This window comes from Phalacrocorax aristotelis, chromosome 4, assembly GCF_949628215.1.
Source record: "Phalacrocorax aristotelis chromosome 4, bGulAri2.1, whole genome shotgun sequence".
NCBI classification, from domain to species: domain Eukaryota; kingdom Metazoa; phylum Chordata; class Aves; order Suliformes; family Phalacrocoracidae; genus Phalacrocorax; species Phalacrocorax aristotelis.
The window spans coordinates 64034878-64048154 of NC_134279.1; the positions used below are offsets into that span (position 1 = coordinate 64034878).

At 42.9% G+C, this 13277-nt stretch overlaps 1 protein-coding gene across 4 annotated transcripts in view; it reads left to right on the forward strand.

The window, feature by feature from the left end:
* The first annotated feature begins 887 nt into the window (after positions 1-887).
* Positions 888-13277, forward strand: part of CCDC149 (coiled-coil domain containing 149) — a 53576-nt gene continuing 41186 nt past the window's right edge. For 2 of the 4 annotated variants that reach the window (XM_075091749.1, XM_075091750.1), the window contains exons 1-3: positions 909-1062; positions 10927-11088; positions 11623-11661. In XM_075091749.1, the coding sequence (XP_074947850.1) occupies positions 1015-1062; positions 10927-11088; positions 11623-11661 (249 nt within the window). In that variant the 5' untranslated portion in view covers positions 909-1014. Of the gene's footprint in view, positions 1063-10926; positions 11089-11622; positions 11662-13277 lie in introns of all 4 variants that reach the window. The other 2 variants (XM_075091751.1, XM_075091748.1) reach the window with 2 other exon arrangements.

Consider the following 13277-nt stretch of genomic DNA (forward strand, 5'->3'; position numbering starts at 1 on the left):
GCGCTTTTGTGAGACCCCACCTGGAGTATTGTGTTCTGCTCTGGCCCCTCCCTACACAAGACACATAGACCTGTTGGTGTGGGTCCAGAGGAGGGCCATGAAAATGACGGGGGGGGCTGGAGCACCTCTCCTGTGAAGACAGTATGAGAGAGTTGGAGTTGGTCAGAAGAGAAGGCTCCATGGAGACCTTATTGCAGCCTTTCAATATATGAAGCAGGCTTACAAGAAAGGTGGAGAGAGACTTTTTACCAAGGCTTATGTGTGACAGCACAAGGGGCGACAGTTTTAAATTGGAAGAGGGTAGATTATTAAATTATACTTAAGGCAGGTATTTGTTATGATGAGGGGAACGAGGCACTGGAACAGGTTGCCCAGGAAAGTTGGGGATGCCCTATCTCTGTAAGTGTTCAAGGCCAGGTTGGATGGGGCTTTAAGCAACCTGGTCACGTGGAAGGCGTCCCTGCTCATGGCAGGGGGATTGCAACTAGATAATCCTTCAAGATGCCTTCTGACCCAAACCATTCTGGGGTTCTATATTAAAGCTCCTGCTGCGCACAGTACCCCGATGCCCATCCCCTCACCGACCGCTCTGCGGTCACGTCTGGCTGTCCGGTGCCTCGGGTGGCAGCGGAGCCCCGCTGTTCCTTAGGAGGCGGACGCCAGGAGAGGGGGACCCTTCTCTGGGCCGCGCACCTCACCCACTTCTGCACAGCCTCAGGCGGGCGCCTGCGGCGCGACCCACGCTCCCCCAGGCGGCCCAGCCCGACTCCGCCGGGGTCCTCCGCCGTGTGGGGGCGGCCCGAGCCCCACGGCGCTCGGCGGGCAGGGCCGCGCTAGGCCGCGGCCGGGGGAGCGCCGCCGCAGGCCCGGCTCCGGCAGGGCGCTGCCCGGGACGACGCTGGCCAGCCCTGGCCGGCCGGCGAGGGGCGGCCGCAGGCCCCGCCTCTCTCCGCAGGCTCCTCGGCGGAAGGCCGGGGCGGGCGGAGCCGCTCGCCGCCGCGGCCCGCCGGAGCCATGAGCTCCCACCGCAGCGAGAGCGACTGGCAGGGGCTGGTGAGCGAGGTGAGGCGGGGCGGCGGCGGGCCGGAGCGCCCTCCCTGCCTCCCGCGGGGCGCCGGGCTCTCTGGGGCCGCCGGGGGAGAGGGGCGGGCGGGCCGGCCGGCCCCCCCTGCCGCTCGGCTGCTGTCCCGCTCCTCGGGGGAGTCCTGCCGGGGCGAGGGGCGCAGGCGGCGGGCGGGGAACCCGGCCCAGCCCGGGGCCGAGAGGGAGCCCGGCCCCAGCGGCCGGGCGGCAGCAGGTGGAGCTGGCGGGGGCGGGGGGCACGGCCGAACTTAGGGCCACGTCTGCCGTGTGGGGCACAGCCCTGCCTCGACCCGCCCGCGGGCCGCAGGCCCCCAGCCCCTGCGCGGCTGCTCGGTGCCGGGAACGAACATTTGCGAGCCGCCCGCCCGTACCGGCTGCCGGAGAGCAGGGCTTGAGGCTCCGAGCCCGCCGTGGGGCTGACCCCACGGGGGGAGGCCCTGCTGCCCCAGCCAGCCCGGGTCAGGGGGCTGCGCCTCACCCGAGTCCGCTCCCCGGCCCTCTGCTTTGTTTTCGTACCTTGAATCACAAACGAAAGGGTTTTGAGACCCATGGTGCTATGTATAAAATGGGAGAGAAATCTGCAATACCGCAGCGGCCGTGAGCTTCAACAGGTGGAGGATTTTCAGAATACGAGAGTAGAAAATTTTATTACCTACTGTGTCCACATTGAAAGATCCACAATATTTACAGGTACATGTTTTAATCTAGGATAAGTTACTGAACTTAAAACAACTTGAGGTCAGTATAATTTAAAGTAATATCATCAAAATCAAGTCTGTTTAATAGGCAGAACCATGAAGTTTGAAGTGGGTTGGCATGTTGATTTTTGCATTGCATTTTGCATTGCATTAATTTTGCGTAACTATAAAAATAGTATTTTTATGTTTACAGCTAGCAAACAAAACGCTGTAAATGGCATGAGCCTAGATCAAGCTGACTGAGTCTGCTGTCCTAGAGTCTGAAGCACGCAGGTGAATTCCTCTGATTTCCGGAAGACTTTGTCTCTGTTATATTATGTGAGCATGGCTTAAGGCCCTGACCTGTCAAAAAGATGCATGAGTTCAGGGTCCTGAACCTGTCACTTTTCCCAGTGATTTCAGTGGGAGTTTTTGTGGGCCCAGATCTGTGCTAGTACAGTACATCCAGAACTGTAGTCTACCTATGAACTCAGTGCTTGCAAGCACACAAAATAATCCAGAGGAAAGTGAAAAGGGTACTTTTAGATGGTGCAGTGTTGCATCTGACATCTCATTTCCCAAATGGAGTTTTATTTGGGTGTGGGCGTGGTGTCACACGGCGGGGAAGGGTAGGAGAGACAATGCACAGGGTGTGTTCAGAGGAAATGTCCCTATTCTTAGCTTTAGAATGTAATTTACAATTACTTTGGAACTTTTTTACTTTTGATATGGTTTAACCTGGAAATCAATCCTGAAATTTAACACTTATTTCTGGTTTAGGGGCTTCTTGATTGTAGCAAAGTTTAATGACTGCACTAAGATACATTCTTGCAGATAACTTAAGCATACATATGATTTCTTTGTTTCGGAAACAATTAGAGGCCTAGTGATTCATATTCCATTTTTCCTTCCTTTCTCTCTGTTCCCACAGCAGGCTTACAGCCTGTTTTCCTGCGTGAAGTCTGTAGCACATGCTGTCAGGGTATAGGCTTCCTTCTTTTGCCTTCCTCTGGCTGTTGTGATTAACTTTGTGCAATTTACCCATTAACTCCAACACCCTAATGGGCCTGTGAGAAAGCAACTCCAACTTCCAAAGTAACTTGTAATAAAGTTTTTCTAGTTTACTCTATCCCTAAATGGTACAGAGCTTCTCCAGGCATCCTAGCTTCAATGCTAGGTAATTTAAATTTTGTTCCCTATGCATTTCATAAACATTTTTAAGTGCTTTCAAAATATAAGATAACACAGGCAGCGAAAGACATGGTAACTGTAACCAACATCCTTACATTGCTGATGCTGGACAGTTAAACATAGAATGGTGTTTGAAATCTTGGTATAAAAGACCAGAAGCTGGTGGGTTCAGATCTGTGGTCATGTTCTTTTTCATTTCTACAAGCTCAGTCTTCCAAATTTGAAAGGTAGGAGTACTTGAAATACTCGTCAAAGCAACTGTAATATTTTTAAAAGTCTGGTATTGCAGGTGTTAAGTGGTAGGATGTATTTTTGCTCCTTACATATACACACACAAACACTTGTACACACAGCTGTATATTTTTGTAGTTTGCCTTTTCATTCTTCATTAGATAAAAAATTACTTGGGTTTTTTTGTATTTCCGTTGGGGGTTTTTTTGTATTTCCAGTCTTTTTCTGTATTTATGTATTTTTTTCCTTTTGACTTTTGTTCCATTTCAGTGCCTTTTGCTCTGTACCCTTTCACATATCTTTCTCTAACTTCTTGCTTGTTCTTTTGCCTCCATGTTTATGTAATTTTCCACTCTACAGCCACATGCATTTCAGGCCTAGTGTACACCTGGTACTCTGAACAATCTTTGCACCATATGTGCCTTGAACATTCTTTAAACTAGCTCTGAATAGGGTGACGTAGGAAGGAATACTGGGGCAAAGCCAACTTAGCAAATACTGGAGGAGCAGAAAGAGTCATAATTTCCATTGACAATCTCGCAAGCTGAATGCAAAACGACAAGCTTCAGGAGTGAGAATCCACATAAATTTTGCCTGTTCTTTAGCTGAGTTCAAGTATTCATTGTGGATGAATATATATAAAAGGTAAAGTACTCTGTTGGGTTACCACATAATTTTTGCTTGGAGTCTGGGGTTTTTGTCTAACATTCACCTCACTGAATATCCTGTGTTTAGGATATTTAAAGGCCTGTATAAAGCTGTAGGATGAAGACCTGGTCAATAACTGCTTGTTTGACACAAATGAAACTGAGCCATAGCAAGAACTTTCTTGCTGGCTGGACTGAGATGGTGGCCTAAGTCCTCCAGAAACAAGTGATCTTCATAAATCTCAAAATACTATCCCAAGAGTATGTCCCATTCTTTTGAACACATCTTTGAATGTCTCTTATTTTAAAAAAAGATAAGTCCTTGGGGCAAATAAAATACCTCTCCCACCTGGAAGAGGATGAAAAGAGGAAAGTGTGACAGTTATTAGTTGCTTTGCTGAGTGCGCTGCTAGAAAGCAGTCACAGAAAGGTGGTAATACTGTACTCTTCACTGAAGAGAATAGAATTCTTGGAAAATAATTTTGGTCACCAAAATCTTGGTTGCAGAGTTTTGTTTGTTTGCTTTTAAGTGTTTTTAAGTCTCCATACTTACTTCTGAGCCTGACAGCCATATTTATGGATATGCTAAGCTTACTAACTTAGACAAATTCATTTGAATCAGCTCCTTAGTGGCTCAGTTTTCCTGTGTCTATAAGGGAGATGAAACATAACGAAATGCCAAGAATATGAGTGAAAAACATGGTGTATGAACTTTGAGGGTAGTTGGGGGCTTCTTTTTGAAAGGTTGCTTCCAACTCTGTGTGTTCTGTGGAGAAGGGTGTGATTTCAGTTTTTGCCTCAATTCCATGTAAGTTGTATTGAAATCATTTGATCTCAGGATGATGACAGAATCAGTGATGGAGGAAGGAGTAGATGTTAGCATGATCGTGGGATGGTGGGATGAGCCGAACAGTAGTGTGGTATCATGTGTAGTAGGGAAAAAGCACTTTTTACATAATCTGCAAGACCACGTCTGTCCTTGCTTTAGAGAGCTGACTTCTACGAGTTCAGTCTCCTTTCTGCTGAAGTCAGTGAGTGTGCTTCCATTCACTTCATTGAGAGTTGGCACTAGTCCTAATTTAATACTGCTTGGAGAACGTGTACTTTTGGCGGTGTTTTCCACTGGATGCAAGAAAGGTTTCCTAGGAAACCCATAAGACTAGAGTGGTTGTCCTCCGTCCTTTTTGCTAGCTTCTCCCTTGGATGTGCCAACTTCTAGAATTAAATCCAATGTCACAATGCTTCTCTTTTCCTTGTCACCTCCCACACATTAAAGCACTTACTGTATGCTATTTACAGCTACTGATATGTAACTGTGCCTCCTAAAATTAGTTTGAGGAAATTTAGTCTCCATTTAATTTGTCATTCTCAAGAGGCTATTTCTTGATTAATAACTGTGTGTGGTCTTCGGCACTACAGAGGGAAGTGATACGCTTGTGCTCTTGAGCTCCCTTGCTTAGTAATTGCCAACTTAAAACTTGGACAAAGAGTTTTGGGGATTTATTTATCAAATGCACAATTATTGAGCAGTAGTTCTAGTTGAAATAGCTAAATATTCCAGAAATTAATTCTGGATAAGAGTGAGAAACTGATCCGCTTGTAATTGGCAGAGTATACCCTTTCCCATTAGTTGCACCTTTTTTTTTTTTTTAAGTGGACAAGAGAGAAGTGGAAGGAAAATTAGTGAGATTTTAATGTTTATATCCCTCTAACTTTCTCTCACATTGCCTTTTCAAACAGAATGTGAAATGTAATTCACTGAACCTTATGAGGGGACCTGAAGGCTTTGGAGACATTAATTTCACAGGTTTTCTAAACATGTGAATACCAGTGGCTGTAGGGAAGAACAAAGTGGAGCGGGTGCTCTGAGGTCCCTAGGTGATTGGGTTGGCATCGTAATGGCTTTGTCATTTGGAAGTGGAAATGCTGAAAGAGCTGGCACTGTGATTTACTGCTCTCCAAAGTTCTTATGAGCTATGGGAGAGGTGCTAGGGAGACCTGCATGCAGGGCTTTCAGGCAACAAAACAGATGTTTGCTGCTTGTGTTTCCATGTTCCAGGTTGGACTAAGATACCCACAGGGATGTTGAACAAACATGGAGAAATTAATAATGTAATCCGATGCACAGCATAGAAAACTTTTAAGGGCGGGGCCACATTGCAAAATAGTTTGACTAATCAAATCAAATGATGGTAATTCCTGAGTGACCAGTGGGGATGATGTGGTGTGATATTGTCATCAAGACAAGATGTGGTGTTCTGAGGAGCTGCTTGTATCACTTATATCATCAGTGAATGATACCAGCCTGCTTTGTGTTTCAGCGGTCATGAGGTAGCTGGTGAAGCAAGCGCTGGGCAGCAGGAAAAGCAGAGCTGATACTCTGGGATAAAACCAAGGACACTGCATTGTCTCAGGTTTTATCAGAGATGAGGACATGAGATGAGATGGCAGGCAAACAGCCAGGAGTTGTGTATTTCTCTGGGTTTGAGTGCTTGACTCTTTCAGATAAGTTGAACGGTTTAATCTGAATTCAAGGGGAGCAACATTACTGAAACACAGTCAATTAACACCCCAAATAGTGACGTTGCAATGGATTTTGAGACTCCAGTTTGTCATTTCTACAACAAAATTGCCTCCAAGGGTACAGTGAGGAGAAATTTGATAAAACCTCAGGCAGTTCAGTAGCAGTTGGATCTCTTGTGCAAAAGGTGGTGAGTAGAGTTCATGGTTTCTCTGAGAGCATGGTGGATGATAGGTTTCCAGGTCCACATCCAATGCGGTGGCCCATCAGCATTTGCGAGGACACTAGGTCCTGGAGTGTTGAGACAACGCAGAGTATGATCCACAGTGATTCCAAAGTACAGTTTGGAGATAGTATCTTTACTTTTACCCTCAGAAAATTAGGTATTTTCCTTCGTGGCACTAATTACCATTAAATACCCAAGCATAGGCCAGTAATTTGTACAAATTTAAAATAAATTATTTTGTGATAGGAATTTGGTGTGTTTGTTGGTCTAAAAAAGGAAAGTCGAAAACCTTGACAGTGTCCCAGCTTCATCAGATTATTAAACCATGTCTATGATGTCAATAATGAGATCTATCCAGATTTGTCACTAAAAATAGCGGTGGACAAATAGTAAGTGTTCAATGTAGAGGGTCACCTTGGAGCAGTTACACCCTCCTGTAATGTCAGTCTCTTTTTACTCAATTTCACTAAAGTAGTTATCTGGCTGTAAAGCAGTTCAGGCAGTAATGTACGATGTCATATATATTCCTTTAATTATTATGATCTTCTTTGTAGCAATTATAATTTGCTTTATTACAGATAACAGTGAATTGGTAGATAAAAGTCACTAGACAGATCTGAGAAGTTGTACGTTGTAGCTTTTAGATCAAAAGTATAGCAGCTGGTTCTTGTTAACTTTGTTTTTTAAACTCAAAGATTATTTTGGAACATCAATTAAAAAGAAACAAAAGACAATAAGAGTACTTTGTAGTAACTATAGTGCATAACAGAATTCACTTGTTTGTCTTACTGACAGACAGTATGTGAGACATAGGCGTTCCTTCAATTGCAGAGGAAGAAATCTCTGTATGCATGCCAGAAGCATCTATTGAATGCTTGTTGTCAGACTATATCAGAAAATTTTCCATATTGCTTGCATTGCTCCAAAAAGACTGTTAAACTCCTATGTTCCTTTTGACAGAATACCAATTTTGCTGCACTTATTTGTCCGTATATGGGAAATTGTTGCTGGGACCCAGTTGTTTCCCTGAGTAGAATCCATTTCTGGTGCACCGTTGTTAGGTCAGTTTATGGCCATTAGTAGTACTCTTTTTTTAACATTCAGAAGCATATGTATTGAATAACTTCTTCGAGGTCTGTCTTTGTATAATTTGTTTTTCCTTCAAAAATGGTAATGGGAACTGGAAACATAGCTCTGTCAAATAATCAAATTCCACAGAAATGCCGTGGCTTTATTCTTTCTTGTACCATAAGCCCATGGAAACAAATTACTATACATTATTACTACTTTTATCCTATCTATTTGGGAAAGTCAATATATGCAAAAGGCAAAAAAAGGCTTCAAAAAGTCTTTTTAGGTGGTCATTTTTATAGTAAAATCCTAACAGTACATTGATGAGAGATGGGAAGCCCTTTCCTTGTGTATGTCACATCATCAATATACAACTCATCAGGTTAAAATATAGTTTAAACAAGGAGGAGATCATTACTGCTTTTCATTTAGACCCTGAAGGCCAACAGGATGCTGGGTTGCATCAAAAAGGGCATCACCAGCAGAGATTAAGGAGTCTTCATCCCGCTCTACTCAGCGCTTGTCAGGCCACACCTGGAGTACTGTGTACACTTCTGGTCCCTGCTGTACAAAAAGGATGTGGACAGGCTGGAAGGGGTCCAGAGAAGGGCCACCAAGATGATCAGAGGACAGGGAAGCTGCTATATGAGGCTAGGCTGGGAGAGCTGGGTTTGTTCAGCCTGGAGAAAAGGAGGCTCAGAGGGGATTTCATCACAGTGCACCAGTACTTACGGGGTAGTTACAAAGAAGATGGAGACTCCCTTTTTACACGGCGTCCCATGGAGAGGACAAGGGGGAATGGACACAAGTTGCTCTTGGGGAAATTCTGATTGGACACCAGAGGGAAATTTTTCACACTGAGGACAGTCAACCCTTGGAATAATCTCCCCAGGGAAGTGGTTGACTTGGCGACGTTGGAGACTTAAGATTTCGCTGGACAGGGTGATGGGTCATCTTGTCTAGACTCTGCTCTTCCTAGGAAGGTTGGACTAGATGATCCCTGAGGTCCCTTCCAACCTGTGATTCTGTGAAACACAACTGTCCCCACAAACTGTTTATGGCTTGTTATCCTCTACCTAGTAGATAATGGAAAATTCCCTTGCCCCCGCCAGTGCTGCTGTGAAAGGTGAAGCCTTCATTTACGCTTTGAGTATGTCCTTTGTGGAGAGCATGGCAGAAGCAAGATTTGTTTAGCATTAGGTCTGCATTTCCTGCCTGATAAAGTATTATTTTTTTATAGTCTTATCCCTATGCTCCAGTTAGCTTCTGACTCTCTCGTGTTCTATTTCATACACCAGCACTTGTGGCAAGGCTTGGAGGCACCTGCAGTGCTGTGGGTGGCCTAAGGTGAGATACTTAGCTTTGCTTCCTCCCAGCGTGTACACTGTATAGGCTGTTCTACTCCATGCAGGCGTTGGCTGGATGGTCCAACTTCATTCTTCCTGGTGGTTAAAGGAACAGGACAGGCTACTTGGTTCAGGGGTTTGGGCTGTTGAGTTTTTTAAAGTGATAGTGAGGTTTGCTTTTACTCGGTTTTGTTTGCTATTACTGTATCACATTGTTAGTATTTAAAAACAATTTAGTGAAGGCATATGTTAGAGTTGACTATGACATGAGATGAAACTGGAAACAAGACGAGAGATTGTCAGAAGTAAGTATTTCCCTGTAAGGGAAGGAATTATTTTATCAAGTTTGAAGCAGGTTTACCATGTCACTATAATCACTTGCTGACAATAGAGTTTAGCTTCTGACACCTTTCAGTGCTTTATCAGGGGACTTGCCATTAGTCTAAGGTATCAGTAAGGACATAAGTACACAGGTACAGTTGCCTTTGTAAAGTTGATGCCAAGGCATCATAATCCAGAAAATTTACAGCAGGATTTCAGCTTCAGTGTTGCCAGAAATAAAACTAATCCAAGGTGGAAATGTCCTTTTTGAGAGTTCAAATCTGTCTTGGAATTGCTTTTCTTATTCCCTTCCCACTTTTTTGCAACTCAACATTTACCATTTTTGGAAAATGTTGGCTGTGCTAATATACCAAACTCACTTTTCCCTTTCTCATTGATGTGAAATTGAGGATAACAAAGTCAATTCCAAGCAATAGTACATACGAGTAATGATTTTTGTCCCAAAGAGCAGCACTGACTTGAACAGTATGGAAGTGCTGATGCTCTTGCTTTGTACAAGAGCCCATAATGACAAAGTATTCTTGTCAGAGTATATAATGAAACTATAAATTGCTTTCATGACTGCTGTGATATTTGGTCTCTTGCAGAGCACGTTCAGAAAGTATTTAGTGCCACATCTTATGTGAGCAACATCAGAAATAGAAATACATGCTTTAGCATGAGCTGTGTCAGGTGATGGGTAAGAAGAATCTGCTGACTGAACATCACATCAAGTGAAAAAAGTTGTCTGAAACTTCTGATAGGTATCACTTAGCCACTGCAGGAGAGGGTGACATACGTGTTTCTCTCTCTTCCTCTCAGTGGGGAAAGGCAATGAAGCAGATCAGACTAATGCATAACAGCTAAGATTTGGAAGTTCTGCTTTGCTTTGTGCATGAGCCCTGTGCATAAGAGGCGGTGGCTGGAGAGGAAGGCTCACTTCTGCCTTCCCTCCCCGTTCAGGTGCTTGCATTATTCCTGCATTATTTCCCATTCTTTTGACTCAACAAGAAAGTTTGTTTAGTATCGCAGCTAAATTAGTTTCTTTTACCTGTGCTGATACGGTGTTGCACTGTAATTATTTCAGACTCATGGTAAATTTTGGTTGCTACCCCTTCTGCTGTAACATGGCGCGCTCGCTGTCCAGGTGGGAGGCTGAGCCCAGAGGACATTGCTGGTAGCAGGGAGGAGGGAAGGGGGAATGAGGTGGGAAATGCTGGTTGCAAACTGAGAGCTGGGTGTTGTGGACACAAGTAGAAAAGGGGGTTTGCAAAGGCTTCTTCCTTCAAGCAGCCTTTCCAGGGTCACGGGGCAAATTGTGAGGTTCCTCATACTACTGCGTATGAGGAAAAAGAGGAGAAACCTTAATTGCTGAATTTTCTAATTCACAGTGGTCAGATGAGCATGTGGCCTTACAAATGCATTTCAGACTCCTGATACAACAGATTTCTTTCCCATGATTGCTATTAATAAGCTAAGGCAACTTGTGGCAGACTTTGATCTCGTGCAGAGAGTCGTCTTCCATCTCAGAGAAAAATTTGAGCCTCTCGAATCGGGTATGGGCTGTGGTAGAAATGGCTTGTTACAGTTATGTTTTTTTTCTCTTCTGCAGTATCTGGTGTGTAAAAGGAAGCTTGAAAGTAAAAAGGAGGCATTGCTAATCCTTTCCAAAGAGCTGGATACCTGTCAACAAGAAAGAGACCAGTACAAGCTTATGGCCAACCAGTTGCGGGAACGACACCAATCTCTGAAAAAGAAGTATCGGGAGTTGATTGTAGGTTGTTCTTTATGAATACTGTATAATTGGGGAACAAGTATCAACCTCAGAAAAAATGAGGAGCCCATAATGAGTGCTGTAAAAATGTTTAGGTACTTGTTTACAGTAGTCCTGCAGTCGTAGAGCCCTGATTGTATTATTACTCATTTGTTCCGCATTGACGAGGTAGTGCCTGTTATATAAGACACAGAAAGGCAATGCGTGCTCTGAGGAAATTAGTTTCAGTCATAATTCCATTTAAAAACTGACTGCAGTATTATTATTCCACAGCAACTTAATGTACCGTTATGAAAAATAATGCAACATAAATTTGTAATGACCTGCTGTTCTAGAAATGTAAACAAATCTTCAACCTTTGACAATTTTTGAGATTAAATTAGTATTGCTGATATTAGTCAAGATGCAGTATTTTAGAAACAATTTTGATAACGTTTTAGTTAAAATATGCATTTTAATATTTGATCCACAAAGTTGATATAGTTGCTGGCTTCAGAAATAAGTTGCCAATAAAATATGTGCATTTATTTGTAGGACGGGGATCCATCCCTTCCGCCTGAAAAGAGGAAACAGGTAGGATTTATTTTTCAGTTGACGTTATTTATCTGCTACAAAAGTACTTTGCAAAAGTGTGAAAATAGAAACTAAGAAATCTGGCAAAAAGCAAACATTTCTGTCTGTTGAAAAGCTCAGGATTTAAACTGTGGCTTCTTGTGCTTTTGTCTAAACATGTTTCACTCTGAAATATCTGAACTATTGTTAATTAGAATATATGGCTATTGCTTTTATGTTCACCTGAGGCTGAAATTGGTCAGTGTACAGAGACTTGAGATTGTTCCCCTTGTTGTTTATTCTTCTTGTATTGAGTCCTAAAATGGGCTTGTGGCAGGACTTCTCATACTTAAAAGCAATTTGGGAATGCATTGTCCGCATCCCATAGTTGCTAATTTATTGAGTACTGTTTTCCATTAGGTACTCTCCCAGGCCACTTGGGCTCTATGAGTTATAAATGGTAAGAACAATGGTAGTTGCATTTTATGACTCCCCTCTAAAACTTTTTGCCTGCTCACATTTTTTTTTTTCCTGGAGATCCATGTATGTGTCCCTGTTACGGCGTGTTGGTTGTCACACCTTAAAATTATCTTAATTTTAGACAAAAATGGCATCCGAAACAGAATGTGTGTGTAGGGAGAGGAGAAACCAAAATAACTAAAATTGTTACTGTAATTGCTATTCCTGAAAGTCTTTTAACCATGTTTAAAACATGATTATTGCATTCTCTTAATGGGTCAGAAGTTTTACTCATCATCGTTTCTCTGGGAGTTTGCATGTAGTTCTTGCTATTTCCTTAAAATTTTAGGGGCTTAGTGTTTTGGTTGTTTTAAACTAAACTTTCAGAGGCAATATAATTACTCCCTCAGGCACTTAAACAAATAGCTGCCAAGAAGTCAGTGGCTCAGTGTAGAATCATTTAACTTCCTCATTATTTAGCATAATTTATTTGAAATTTTGTTACTTCAACAGAGTTCTAATAAAAGTTTATGACCAGATATAAGTTTGTGCATTCTGGCTACTAAAATTGGAGCTGAAGAATATACAGTTAAAAGGGAAAAAAACCAATGCAGTATATGGGTCATTACAGTGATAAGTAGGAAGGGAGATTTGCTATCCCATGGATGTTGTTCTAATTCCTCTTCTATCTTTCAAAACAAATTAATCTGAGACTTGTTTCTAAAATACTAGAAAATTTAGTCTAAATTCAGAAGCTGCAATTGTGTTAAGTTTTGGCGAATCCTACTATGGTAAGTGCCTGGGAAGCCATTTAATAATCTAGCTAGGAGTCTTTTTTTTCTGAGGAAGTTATGTATTCATGCTGGGTAACCGTGAAAGAAAGAAAATCTTGTTCTCAGATGGGGTCGTTTATAGGTCTCCCCCAAGGACAATATATACCTTAGCTTGTACAGTAATAGGTTGTTAGTGCACTTCTTGAGTTTTCATTCTCCTGAGGAGGGTGTCTGTAGCATACAAGGTGGATAATCTGGAGTAGTTAGGGCAACCTTTCTGAAGAAGAGTATAGTTTTGTTTTGAGAAATGCATCAAAGAATAATAAAGTTATGAATATTTTTCCATTTTTACTGTACGTACATTTCTTAGTGTTTTCTCATCTAAGAAAGAGAGAAGTTCTCTGT